At 37.3% G+C, this 14,662-nt stretch overlaps 1 protein-coding gene across 5 annotated transcripts in view; it reads left to right on the top strand.

Annotated features, from left to right (window-relative positions):
* Positions 1 to 14,662, top strand: part of HECW2 (HECT, C2 and WW domain containing E3 ubiquitin protein ligase 2) — a 164,669-nt gene that overhangs the window by 137,233 nt on the left and 12,774 nt on the right. For all 5 annotated transcript variants that reach the window (XM_021399234.1, XM_021399235.1, XM_021399236.1 and 2 more), the window contains 7 exons: positions 2,823 to 2,943; positions 4,983 to 5,096; positions 8,694 to 8,846; positions 10,756 to 10,854; positions 12,786 to 12,915; positions 13,492 to 13,638; positions 14,222 to 14,336. In XM_021399234.1, coding sequence (XP_021254909.1) covers positions 2,823 to 2,943; positions 4,983 to 5,096; positions 8,694 to 8,846; positions 10,756 to 10,854; positions 12,786 to 12,915; positions 13,492 to 13,638; positions 14,222 to 14,336 — 879 coding nt within the window. The remainder of the gene's footprint in view (positions 1 to 2,822; positions 2,944 to 4,982; positions 5,097 to 8,693; positions 8,847 to 10,755; positions 10,855 to 12,785; positions 12,916 to 13,491; positions 13,639 to 14,221; positions 14,337 to 14,662) is intronic.

The following is a 14,662-nucleotide window of genomic DNA, read 5'->3' as shown; positions in this document are numbered from 1 at the left end:
GATGCAACCAACCCTGGGTAGTTCCAGACAATAAGAACATTTCACCAGCGAAGGTACTGTGGTTTTTATGGGCATTTCCCTGTCCACAGTCATTAGGACAAAAAGCTATACTTCTTCAGGCAGCCAGACTAAAAGGACATAAAAATGTCCTGAGTGGTAGCTTGTCCTTCTGCTAGGGCATAGGACCTTCTGTCCTAATTTAAAGAAACTATCCTAAGATACTAATAATCTTATGGCATTCTGCCATAATTATATAATATATATATTTGATGTTGTGGATGCATAGATGGCCTAGATAGAAGTGTTTCCCTTCATTGCAAAGAAAGTAAGAATGAAAACCTGCATGTATGCATCTTACTTTCAATTGTAAACCTGGCAGTCTCTTATGGAGTAAAAACAGTTTTCCTTTTCAGAGTTGTAATTTCTTTGTTATTACTACATGCACCAAAGCATACTGGGCTGAGTTTCAATCCAACGAAGTATTTCAAAATGTGTTTAATCTTTAACATGTGATATTCTCCTCTTACTTCTCAAAGAAATAGCACACAGTAAAGGATGAACAGTGATGGCTTTAGTCTCATTCTCCTTAAAACTGTAATGTCTATTCTATTGCATAGAAAAAGATACAGTGACCATTGAATCTCCCTGTTTGTCTGCAAGAGTGCATGTTTGTGTTGGTGTACAAATGAAGTCCTATATCTTTTTTTGATCAGGAATTATAAATGAGCCATGATTTCTATGGAGGCTCTGTTTTCCCATCGGCTAAACTGGCTGTGCTGTACTGCAAGAGGTTGCATATTAAGGATCCGTTGTTTAGATCAGTCACTATCAGTTGTACTTTCTCTTTTGGGAAAGATGAATAATCATGAAGCTGCTCTTTATATCTGTTTTAGAATATAATCTCTTTGAAAATCAAATGTGATTATCACATCACTTGCATTTTTTAGCTCTTCTTCTAACATCTTTTGTTCCCAACGCAGAAGTAATCACTATAATTGCCCAGGAATTTCTTGGCATGTGCATGTGATTTGTAATGAGAACTTGTCATGTGCTGTCAGAATAATGCACTGCTGATTTCTGAGTCGTGAAGTAATGCATTTCCAGATTTATGTTCTTTGGTATCTCTTAGCAATAATTTCCTTCAGGGGTTAAGTCTGAAGTAAGCTTTTGTTGCATTTTTGGTGACTACATTTTTATGCCTATTTTGACCCAAAGTGGAGTAAACAAAGTAGGGGAAAAAAGCCAATAATTAAAGGGCTGTTTACAGTTTCAAATTTCTGTAAGTTTTCCAGATAGTTCAGCTGAGAGAGTGTATGGTTAGAAACCCTCTGTGCTCTCAGTAACGTAGGATAACCACTTAATCAAAGACCATGATTTGCTTTTCTAGAGGAGTCCTTCATATTGCCGTTGGTGCTCTGAGGATTCTCTGACACTTGCTTTGTGGAGCTATTTCTCCCATGTGTCACTCTGAGCCTAGAACAAGTGGCAAGTGTCTTTCTGGTTAGACAGGTCTTTTGAACACCAGTGAATGGCAGTGTTAATACTGATCTTGCCTGCACTCTGTGGTCTCTGCAGAGAGACTGACTGTGCGGCTTCCTCCAGCAGCCACTTCCGCAGGATGCTCTGCTTGCCTTTCATCTCAGAATATATGCTGTGGCTCTGCAAGCAAAGGCTGAAAGGATGCATGTTCTCTCTGTCTTATAACTGGAAATGTTATCGTGTCTTCACTCATAATGTTTTTGTATTGGCTTAGTTTTGTACAGACAGACAAAACAAAACTCATGTAAGAAATGATAACATTTGAAACGCACGCTTCTAAGATCTTTGTTTGTATTTCTTGCGTATTGTGGACCTGTTAGTTGATCTCCAATGATTATAAGCAGTCAGCAACCTACGTATACCGTAAGGCGGAGAAATTTTTTTAACATCCTCTAAGGTTCTTGGGGGAAATGTCTACACACCCACACAGGGAAGTAATTAATGTACTAAAAAGTAGAGTTGAGAAGATGAAAGTAGCAGGGCTAGGGTTAACTAACTGCCTCTTTGGCACACTTTCTTGTAATTAAATCAATTGAAGTAATTTATCCAGAGAGACAGTGGAAGTTCTAATGGTTGTAATATTCAGAATAGATCAGGCAGAGCAACTGATTTGTGTATACTGGACTTATAAACACAGGAGGTATGTAATATTTTTGGCAAACAGCTTCGTCCCTCAAAAATGAGTTCTCAAAAATAAACTCACTTAGATGAGCATCACGTATGATTCTACAGTTACAATTAAAATGTTCCACAAACTGAAAATCGGTACTGTTTCCATTCTTCCTTGTACTTTCCCAAGGGAAAACTTCCACTAGGGAATTTCCAGAAGTTCTTTGACTTGGTATATTCAACAGCAGTGCAGTGGATGATAATTTTTATACTTCATTTCAGAGGTCTTGGTTTTGCTGAGAATAATAAAAACAGAACAGAGCACAATGTTTATTTCATGAGCATGAACTGTTTTGAAGGTGAGATGTAAAGTGTTCTTGACAAACAAAACCCCTTCCAGTTGATCATGCTGTTTTTTGAAATCAATCTTTTGCATTCATGTGGATTTGCTCTTTTAAGATGTGCTTTAGAAACTTGATACTATTGGAAATGAGCAATCAGGAAGTCTTGGATACAGAGCAGATTTGAAGATACACAGCTTTTACTCATTCACAAGGGTGACTGAACCAAACACATACCATGCCTTTTGCTGTTCAAGAGTCTTTTCAGTAGATGATAAGACATTAATCAGTTCATGCCACTACAGCTCATTCTTTGTTTATTGCTTCCTGCAGGTACTCAGCGTGCCAATGCCCGAGCTCCAGCTCCTTACAAAAGAGATTTTGAAGCTAAGCTGAGAAACTTTTACAGGAAGTTGGAGACTAAAGGATATGGACAAGGCCCAGGGAAATTGAAGTATGTTGAAGAATCTCATGAAACTGGATTTGTTGCTCAGACAGCTTGCCTTGCCTTTCCTTGCATGTCTGCAAGCTTCTTCCTATTAGAAGGAATGCAGATATTATGGTTACCCTTGCACTTCTGGAAATATAAAGCCTGTCATGAGAGATTTAATGACAGCATGTGATTCATAGCAGACGATACAGCAAGTTCTGCGCACTTCTTTTCTAGATCAACTCCAACTATAGTTTTATATGAACAATATTACTAATACAGTGACAAAAAGTGCTTTGGGAAAGAGTATGCAGAAGAGGAGGCTTCTGAACTCTTCCATCATAGCAGTTGCTGTGATACAAATAATTATGTTTTCCCCTGTTTTTTTTCTATTGGAAAAATTAGATGTGCTTATTTTTTGTATATAGTTGCCAGTAAAGAGGTCTTCTCTTAAGAGTGCTTAGATAAAGTCTTTCCTCTTTTGTTTGATTGGTCATCATGTGATTACATACTGTTACGTTAAGGATCATCGTCATCAGAGATACTTTCATAATTTTGTAAATCATGAAGTCTTGCACCAGGTAAAAAACTCGCATAGTTTAGGCAAATCAAGATCAACTGTAATGAGAAAGTACACTTCCTCCCAAACAAGTCTACATTCTAATTGTCTTCCTTCACTATGAGGAGCTAGAACTATTTAAAACCATTTCTTCTGTTAGAATAAGGGGTGTGTTTTCCCCAGCCAATCACTTCTTATGTTTTGCGGGAATTTATGCAGAGCTCAAACTTTGTTTATGTGACCTTGTTAAAAATTTTCCACAACTGAAATAGGGTTTAAGTGGTGTTGTTTAGACAATCTTAAGAAGCAGAAGTCGAACATAATTTTCCTATAAAGTAATTAAGTCATAAACGCTTAAAGATTCATCTATGAAGATTTTGTCATAAATATGTGGGTAAATAGCTGGTATAAGAGAATGGTATTTGCTACCTGTGAGATCTATTACATTTCTTGCACCTTGTTTTTTTCCTGACCCATTTGCCATCACACTGGGCTTTTTTTAATGCAGAGCAGTTTGGATTTGAACAGTTTTCCCTGGGTTCCCAAGCACATGCTGACCTGCTCCTTTCTTTCAAACCATAGCACCATGCAGTTTTCCTACCGCATGGGTTTTCTTGTTGCACTTGCTATTTCCTGGCTGCCTCCTCTCCACTCACGTGTCCTCTGCAGGCTAGCACACTGCAACCACTGACTGCTGCATTAGCAGTAAGACCAGCAAGGGCTTTGCAAGATGGCATGTGGAGAGGCAAGTTGCCTCTGTAGGGGGCACACCTCCCAGCTTGGGTCTGACTGACTGATCAAACACATGCATAAGACAGTATTTGAATATAAGACAAGCCAAGTTTCAGGAAACTAATTAAACACAGTTCTTTGGCAAAGGATGAACTGTTTAAGTAAGTAGGATTCTTTCACCTCTTATTTCAGATGTTTGTGGTGCCTCCTTGATTTCACAATTTTTCTATTAAAAGATACAGTGTGTTTTTATGTGTGATGCCTCAGTCTGGTTTTGGACAAACAATTACTGTTCCTTCTATTCTTGTCCCATCACACTTACACAAGGGATAATGTAGGGGTGTTATTGTTCTTGAGTTATCGTTTGATGACCTTCACACAGCTTTATCTTTTGCCTTCTTAAGAGATTGATTTCTACATAAAGAGTTAGATTCTTGCTTACGGTAAGACTAATTCAGAGGCCCAGCCTTGCAAAAGAATTTTAGACTTACTGAAAATGCTCATTTCAGGATTTTTCCCATTGTGGCCTTAATGTAAGAAAGAAATAGGGTGGAAAAATCAAAACACTTCTTTGTACAAGGCATATTACTGAAATCTAAAGTAGATTCTTCAGGGTTCTGACAGAGAGAAGCTGCCTGATGTGGATCAAATTATCCAGCAAAATGGATATCAGTGCTCTAGTAAGTCACCCTGTACCTTGTAGCGTAAGTAGATATTTCCAAGTGTGGTTCATATTCATGAGTTAATGTTTCAAAATTGTTTTGCTTTTCAGATTAATAATCAGGAGAGATCACTTGCTTGAAGATGCCTTTAATCAGATTATGGGTTACTCAAGAAAAGACCTGCAGAGAAATAAACTGTATGTCACATTTGTTGGGGAAGAAGGGTAAGTAGAACAGGGAAGTAAATGTAATCTCAAAACTGTCTTGCAGCTGTGCTGTTTCGCTGAAGTTTTTGTGGTCTAGAGTGAAAAGAGGAAGGATTGTGGTCAGGAAATGCCGCATATACAAGCCTAGAACATACAGCTGTTCAGGATGACTTTTTTAGGCCTTGTGAAATATAATGCATCCTGCCTTTGCAGAAGTAATACATGTGTTTATGTGAATTTTCACAATAGTTAGTGTGTTTCAGAGTGTTGCTGGGAAAGCAAAGAGAAAAACAAACTACTTTCTTGTGTTATTCATATTTCTTTTCTGTCAGTGCTGTTATTGTATCTCTAGTGCCTGTTAAAAGACAGCTGCTGTTTGCTGGAGAGGGAATGCTTCCAGAACAGGCTAAATGCTTAATCCCTAACTGCTTTCTAAGGCAATGGGAGCTGAAAGCCCTCGCTGCTGTAGGAGGCTCGCATCGTCTTTCTAGGCCAGGGCCTGCATCACAAATAAAAGCAATTAGGCTGTTGCCAGTTGTCAAATAAACACAGATATTCCTGACATTACAAAGTCACTTCAAACAATGCTCAGTCTATATCTGATGAAAATCTGATGTCTTATAGATTGTGAGATGCACATTACTAGGCAAGATGTGGTTAGGTTTTCTTTGCAAGTGTAAGTGGAACAATGTACTATTTACCTGTTTTTGTCTCTTATTTTATATCCTCTTAAAGCCTTTTGCATTAGGCACAAATATTTTTATGAACACATTTAATGAATGTTTTTCTGAAGAAGTTCAAAATTTTGTTCTCTGATATTTAGGAAAATGCAGCACACAGCTCTTGGAATGCTGTAGTATGTGCTATTGCCGTGCAATGTGCAAGTCTTTAAAATAGATAAGTTGTTATAGAGACATCTCGTACAAGATTAGATTACTTTGAAAACTGGTCAAAGTTTACCCTCAACTACTTACTGCTAATAAAGACTGGTTGACAGCTGAGAGCCAAGTGTGGACTTGTTCATATAAATAATATCACTAGGCTGTCTGAGGAAAAACTCAGAACTGGAATGACGAGGCTGATGCAGGATGAGATTACACTGTATTGACGGAGCAGGGTGGGGATGCAGGAACGAGGTCTGTCTTACACAGCCCTACCGGCCTTCACTTTTGCAGCTACAGCCTCGACTCAGATTTAAAAATGGAAGGGAAAATTTGAAAATCATACATGAGATAGAATGATCCAGATAGACTGTCTCCTTTCATCAGACTTTTGTATTTCATCACTTAGTACAGCAAGATGAAGAGTGACCTGGAAATGGAGGTGACACATACTGTTTCCACTATATCTAGCTTTAAACAAGACTCTCTTCTTAATGGAAAATAATGAGTTAATTAAGAATAAATTAAAATTACGTCAATTCTCTATTTACAAATCTGTTTGTGAATGAAGAAAGGGTATGTGCAAACAGTATTGTTTCATCAGAGATGGTGCAAAGATATGTATCACACTGAACTATTCATTTGGCTAGGTGTAGAAAGACAGGTCAGGGTGGAGGAGAGGAGAATACTGGAGGCGAATCTTTTCCTAGTTGTTTCTCCCTTTTTTAAGAAAATTCATTGGAAGTTTGCTGTTGCATTGCTTTTCCTCTTGGTAGAGAGGTGTAAGACTCGAAGTAATGGGAAATACAATCCTCACAGATTAAAATTTTCTGAGTAACTTTTGTCGGTGTACATATTGTTAAGTGATTAACACAGACATAGTTGCCATTCATACATTTTTTTGTAAATCTCATAATGTTTGTTATCTTCATTGAACCTTCAGTTTCTACTGTCATGTAACTGTGATGCTAGTTTAATGTTTTTTGCATTCATACTTTATTTGGAGAAAGTGAAAAAAATGTTGATGCAAAAAATATGATTTCTTAAACCTATTTTCCCTAAGTTCTATGAACTATTAGCAGAAGCTGTGTTTATAGTGATAAATCTGAAATATTAATGGCGCTTCCCAGGAGACATGAGTCACGTTGCCAACAACATATTTCTCTGCTCCTGAATATCCAAATGCCCTACAGTTGCAGCTGCTGTGTGGTTGCATACCTCTTGTATGAAGTTTTCTCACCCTTGTGCCAAGCCTTTAATTGTGGGATAAATCTGACTGACAGTGCAGGACTTTCATGATTGATTTATTTAACATGACTCACAGTAACACCATGTACAAAGGGAGCTGTATGCAATGGCTGATAGTCAGGCACACAGTTTCTGTTCCATCTTCAGTTTTCATAGTGAGTCTAATTATCCCAGAAGTTTGTAAGAGTCTTCCAGACAACCCTTTCTTGATCTGGTATTTGTGCCAAGATTAAGATCCAACAATTGTCCATGGTATCAAACTGGTTTTTTTTTCCTGCAAATTGAGGATGGAATCTGCCCTTCTTGCCAGGGTAAGAATCTGTTTCAGTACTTTGCTTCGGAAGCTTAACAGAAGCTAAGTGCTTCCAAATGACTGAAGGGAAAATATTTTTCCTTCAACAGAAGAAAGAGGCTTTGTCCTCAACTTGATAATGGTACCTAGCTCTTATTTTCCTGACAGTGTCATCCTCACAAAGAACTCTCATCTGTGTCTATCTCCTGTTAAAGTTCATGAGCCAAAACATTAGTAGCAGGAATCTGACGTGAAAGCTGACTTTCTCTATGATGGTTTTGTCTGTGTGTTGTCTTAGCGCTAAAGCAAGACCTTCATAAAAGTCAAGTATGAAAATTTCAAGCTATAGAAAATCTGTTTATTAGGACTATAGTAATCTCTCCTCCCCTCAGAAAAATCTCTAGTTTTCTACTTCTACCAAAGCATTAACTTTGTACTTAACTCATTTTACTGGTGACAGCATAATGCCAAAAATCAGTCTTAGTGCTTTGTCAGCAGTGAGTTTGTTTATGATTCAAGAGGAGGTTATTTAGATTCCTTGTTCATTAGTACTGGAATCTTGAAATAGCAAAAAAAAAAAAAACCACACACACACACACACACACACACAAAAAAAAAAAACCAACAAAAACAAAGGAAATACACTCTCCAAAAAGACATTTAAGTGCACTCAGCTTTGGAAGACAGACAAGAAAATTTAGACCAAGAAAGAGAAATCACTTAAGTAATATCAGATTATATTGCTAGGAAAAACAGAAATCTTATTCTTCAAACTGTCCTACTGTTGCAAGTCTGCATGGACAAAATATGACCATTTTCCATTTTTGTTCTTAATTTGTCAGATGCAGATAGATCTAATGTTGCCTATTTCCATGTTTCCTCTGCCTCCCCTCAGACACTTCTTGCCCTCACCTCCATTTATTTGGTTATATTCTCATGGCAAAAAAAACAACACATTACAGCTGGAGCCAAAAATTTTGATTTAGAGCATTTCCTTCCAGTCCTCCAAGTCATTCCATTTCAGAAGATCCTCACAAGGACTTCACATCTCTTGGCATTAAGCAATCTGCCGGATAAGGGTTCTGGTTAAAATCTTAGGAAATTTTAATGGAAAATGTAAAGAATGTAAATACTAAAAAGTGTTCCTTTGCACACAATAAACACTGTGTAGTAATGTCATGTTTCTTTTTAAAGGTTGGACTACAGTGGGCCTTCAAGGGAATTTTTTTTCCTGGTGTCTAGAGAGCTCTTCAATCCTTATTATGGTTTATTTGAATATTCAGCCAACGATACCTATACAGTACAAATAAGTCCCATGTCTGCTTTTGTAGACAATCACCATGAGTGGTAAGAATTTTTTTTTCTTTGCTTTTCAGATATCTTTGTCTTTGCTGCTGTTCCCATTTGCAGAGAATGCTTGTATTTGCTCAGACTTAGAGAACATAATTCAATCTTTTTAACCGGCAGCAAAGTAATTGCATTTCTATAGAATTTCTTCATTTTGTTTTTTCTCATGGCGGTTTTAAATGATCTTATTTCTCACAAGGTCAGCAAAAGTGTGGTTTGGAACATGTATTGTGGAATTATCTCACAGCACAACATTCTGTGTTTCTTGTACTTTAGCAGACGGTCACTTTATGAAATCAAAATTAACTCCTTGTGCATTAAAAAATGCATGAAATTTTGGCTTGTTGTCAATTAAGAATATTAAGGGAGATTTCAAACAGGTGTTGTATATTTGTTTATCTGCTGGAGGTATCTTAAGTAAAGGGGAGGACTGATGGTTACACAGCTCTCAAGCAAAGACTGTACTGTGTGCACGCATACTTCTAAAATAGTTGGCAAGGATTTTTTAATCTCTTTTTCACACTTATAAGCCAGTTTAAATCACGGCATCTCTGAAAGTTTTTAAAGGTTTTCTGTGAATATCAACAGACAATTCTGTCATGTAAGTAGTTAGATTACAGTAATAGTGGAGTGGCAACTGCTCATCTGTGTAGGACAGAGAGGTACTGGGCTCTTACTTGCTGGAAACCATTTATGAAGAGTAAGTATCTGAGAGGAATCTCATTAGTTTTAAAAATAAATAGAAAGTTAAATGTTGACTGCATCCAGTCAGTTGAAGCAGCCTTCCTGTTGAACTCCAATACAACAGCAGTAAAAGGCATGTGAGAAAAGCAGAACGGACTGGTGTTAGGAAGCTTCTGCTAGCACTTTGTATGTATCCCTGGCTTCTGCAGTGAAGGACCAGAGACCTTGTCTGGGGTGATGGAGGTGTTACCCCACTCTTTTTGGGCATGCTGGTGCCAGTGACAGTACAGCCTTGTACAGCCTCAGGGGGGATTTGAAAAATGCATCTGGGACAAGCAGTTATACACAGAAGGAGAAAGCCCTGTGTGTCACAGAGCTTGTGTACAGGCGGGTATAATAAAACCCTAACCTTTCCAAGTAAAACGTGGCTCAGCATGCATAAGGTTTACGAAAAAAATGAACTTCTTAACTTAAATCTAGTTCCAAAGCTCTGTAGGATTTTTCACAATAGATCATAATTCTCACAAGTAGATTTGCCAAGACACTCCTTTTTCAATGTCATGACCTCAAATCTATCAAACTCCCCCCAATCCTCCTTATATACCCACCAAAATGGAGACAAGAAGAAAGAGAGAGTCACAAGAAGAAAGAGAGATGTCAACACAATGACTGTGTTGTCATGAGGCACTGAGATTAAAAAATTAAGTAAAATAAAAAGCTTCTGGCCTCTGTTTATGAAAATACATACAGAGGTCCATAAACACCAGTCAGAAGAGGGAGCAAAAAGTCACTGTATAAAGAAACACAGTGACAAGTATCAGTCTGGGGAAGTGTAGGAACCTTCAGCCTCCCAGTGGCACATGATCAAGTTAATCATAGACAAGGTGTGTAAAGAAAATAAACAGTTACTATCATTTTGTAAGATATCTTATAAAGAGCATAGTCTGGCAGAGGTAGATTGGGTTAAGTACGGATTTGACATTTCTGAGAAGCTACAACTTAGGTATCTGAGGGATTTTCCACACTGCAAACTTGCATATGTTTTTTCTGTGCTCTTTTGAGAACACAGAAACAGGAAAAAAAAAGAAAAAAACAAAACCACCATAGTTTAGACATAGCTATCTGATTTGAAAATGCTGTTTGGATGTATAAATAAGTTTTGATGACGGAGCAGTGTACAAATCACAAAGTCTCAGTACAGTGATCATAACTCTTTGTCTTCTAGGTTCAGGTTTAGTGGTCGAATCCTTGGTCTTGCTCTGATACACCAATATTTGCTAGATGCCTTCTTTACACGACCCTTTTATAAAGCCCTCCTCCGAATGTGAGTAGAATTGTTCTGTCTCCTTTTTGGTTTGCTTCCTTGCCCATGGACAATACTATTCTGTGTATGGATATCTTATCCTCGGAATGACAGGCCATTACATATAATTCAGTCATTTCATTTTAATCCAGCATTTTTTTAAAAGGTTACTTGTTGCTGCTTATGGTGTTAGCCAGTTACCTAAGTAACTTGGAATACTCTTCATACTAGTGACTTGGAATGCTCTTCATACTAATTTCATACTGATCTGTATTATTTGTTTTAGCAATATTATCAGCTTTCTTTACAAAATGGTACATTTGAGCTAGTAGAATGAAATGCTGTGGTTTTATTCTAGATATTAATAGAGATGTTATTCATTTGTCTAGTAATGACTCATAAGATAGGATGTGAATCACTTCTTAACTTAGACTGCAAGACTTGAATTCTCTGATTGCTGGCAGTCTCCATTTTGAGGAGCTTTACTTGGGTACACTTCAGACTGGATTTTCAGAACTGCTACTGTTGTTCTGGCTTAAACAATGTGAGCTGCACTTTCTCAGCAGGTCTGGAAGTTAAGGCCTAATGAACTTAAGGCACTACAGTTTTTGTCCTCTGTTTCAAAGCTGTTATGGAGAAGCCTGGAAGGATATCATAGAATCATAGAATCTTTTGAGTTGGAAGGGACACTTAAAGGTCATCTGGTCCAAATCCCCTGCAACAATCAGGGACACCTATACTAGATGAGGTTGCTCAGAGCTTGGTTCAGCCTGACATTGAATGTCTCCAAGGATGGGCATGTTTCTTCAAAACATCATATATTTTAATAGTAAGGAGTAATGCATCCACTCCTATTGCATGTATATTTTTAAAGTTCCTATGTGCTAACAGTATCATTTTAATGAAGATGAGGACTTGCCCCAAATGGACTTTAATCCTAATATTGTATAACTACCAAGTTAAATTAATTATTTAACTTTGTCGTTCTCCAAACAGTTAAGTGAAAGATGATGACGTGACTGCTTTTGTATGTAGCCTGTTTTGTGCAATGTCCCTGTCACAGCCACAGATCTTTGCTTTCCTCAGAGCTTAGGAGCCATCCAAACTACCTCTGCGGATGAGGTATTGTGCCCAATCCATCTGCTTTGAGGTAGAGACTGCAGGGTGTCACTTCAAGTACACTTGAGCATCCAATAAAAATACAGGACTTCTTGCTGACTTTTTACATGCCCAAGAATGGGAGCAGGCAGAAAACCCTACCGATGAAAAGCAGCTTACATATGATTAGCCCCAGTGTGCTATTTCACAGCACAAGTTGTTACCCAGAATTAAGAAGAACTGCAGAAATTACTACTCCAGTATTAAATATTATTAGAAGCTCAGGTGTTCAAATCATGGAGAAGTAACTGTTAGAGATAGCAAGGGCAGTTGGCTTACAGGTTGGATTTGTAAAATAAGGACCAAGCGTGGGGAAATATGGCAGAAGTTAAAGAAAAAAAAAGCTATTTTTGTGATAAGAAAACAATGTGAACAGACTTCTTTGCACAGTGAAGGGACCAGAGGACCATAAGTGAAAAGGATAGTAGTTGCTTGTTACTAAAAACTTACAGTTTCTTCTCTGATTTGAAGATTTTGTCTCTTCAATGTGTATATCTTCATAATTTCAAAATATTCTTTACAGGAAATATGAGTTGGACTCACCTTAAGCTTGAAAAGAAGTGAATAAATTTTGGGGCTTTGTAAATGCATAAAATCAGTTCGAATTATACAGTAGCTGCTATTGCTGGGTAAATAAAGGGAGATTTGAAATAAATAGCATCTTCTTTATTCTGTTTATGTTTCTTATAGCTGACATCACTCAGTCTATTTTGCAGGACTGTTCTGAGTTCGGCTGCTGAGCACACACTACTGCTGTCATCTGTATTTGTGTGTTTTGTTTTTGTTTATGTCAGACTCTGTGATTTGAGTGACCTGGAATATCTTGATGAGGAGTTTCACCAAAGTTTGCAGTGGATGAAAGACAATGATATACATGATATCCTGGATCTCACATTTACTGTAAATGAAGAAGTTTTTGGGCAGGTGTGCGAGATTCCTAATTTCTTTTTCTTTCTTCTTTATATTCTACTGCTAGATAAGCATTTACTTGGACAGAAAAATGGCTGTCATTCCATGCTGATGTAAACTTGTTTTTATGAAGTTCTGTTTGATGAAAACAATGTTGAAATTTCAGAAGTAGTTATTATTTTGAACCTGTCAAACGTGTGTTTCTGGTTAAGGAGATTTTCTGGAAACTATCTGAAATATCAACATTTTCAATTGCTCTGCTGGAGCTAGTTTCCCTAAGTTTAATTGCAGGAGAGTTAGCATTCAAAAGCATTGCAACACCTTTGTTGGGATATTATTTAGAAGACTTTGCTACTTCAATCTTTGTAAAGATTTTTTTTTCTTTTTGTGCTTATTCTTCTTACTTTGCACTAAATATAATTTAATAAAAAACAACAAAAAAAGATTTATTTTGTGTTCTCTTATTTCACACATTCCAATTTGCTAAAGTGAGTCTTCACTAATGCTTTTGAGGAATTATTCAACTTAAAGGTTTAAATTGTTGTAATTATTTCTTTTGTCTTAAAAATGCTGTGGTTGTTTTCTTCTAAGATCACAGAACGGGAATTAAAGCCAGGGGGTGCCAATATTCCAGTCACAGAAAAAAACAAGAAAGAATATATAGAAAGAATGGTAAAATGGAGAATTGAGAGAGGAGTTGTACAACAGACAGAAAGTCTAGTTCGTGGTTTCTATGAGGTAAAAAAAATCTCAGCTGAAATTTACTTTCTTTTTTATTCTCCCTAAATATTTTTATCCTCGTATATATACATTTCCCAAATAAGTACTCCCAAAAAGCTGGTGCATGTATAATCAGAAGTGCCCTTACAGATACCTCAGTGTGTGTGCAAAAATCAGTGCTAGTCATTGACTTCAACTCTATGGTTATGTAACTTTTTAAAACTGGGAAATACTTCTGATCATTATTTGTATGATTAGCGGTGCTAAAGTGAGCAGTCTGTTTCTGCTTTGTGGTTTTTTAGCGCTTGCTATACTCAGCATATCACAGCTGAATGTATTTCAAGTCATTTATATCTTACCTGCCGTATCACAAACAGTTAAATTGGTTGTATTGAACGTTATTTGTCCTGAAATAATTCAGTATTATTTGCCAATAAGTTTCTGCCCTAAGCACTGTGGTCCTCCAGTGCTGCAGCTGCAGCTTAAGAAGTAAAGTCCATGTATTTGCCTTTAAAAAGAAAAAAAAGAATTCTGTCTATTCATGAGACAAATGTTACCTGATAAATGGCTTAGTAAGAGATGAGCCTTTTTTCTTTTACAGGTGGTTGATGCAAGGCTTGTGTCTGTATTTGATGCAAGAGAACTGGAACTGGTTATAGCTGGAACAGCAGAAATTGACTTGAGTGACTGGAGAAATAATACAGAATATAGAGGAGGTAACATCATTTTTTGAGTGTCCTGGGAGCCTTGGAATTACCCAGCTTCCAAGACTCTAATGTATTATCCTGTGAGATACACCTTCAGTGTATTCAACGTCTTCTGTATTTCTCTGGTTCAATTTACATTAGAAGTTATTTTGTCCATTTCAGTTTGCTTCATTGCTTCCCCTTGCAGCTCTCCCCTTACCCTATTTGTTGGACAGCATCAAAGAGCACAGTACTCCAGTGCTGTACTCACAAGCACGCTACCAGAGTACAACTCAGACACTGGAGACAAATAAAAATGGTAGGGTCTTAGTAGGGTCTACCTATTTTCAACTCTT

Source organism: Numida meleagris, chromosome 5 (genome assembly GCF_002078875.1).
Source record: "Numida meleagris isolate 19003 breed g44 Domestic line chromosome 5, NumMel1.0, whole genome shotgun sequence".
Lineage (NCBI taxonomy): Eukaryota > Metazoa > Chordata > Aves > Galliformes > Numididae > Numida > Numida meleagris.
This window is presented reverse-complemented; position numbering and strand designations above follow the sequence as displayed.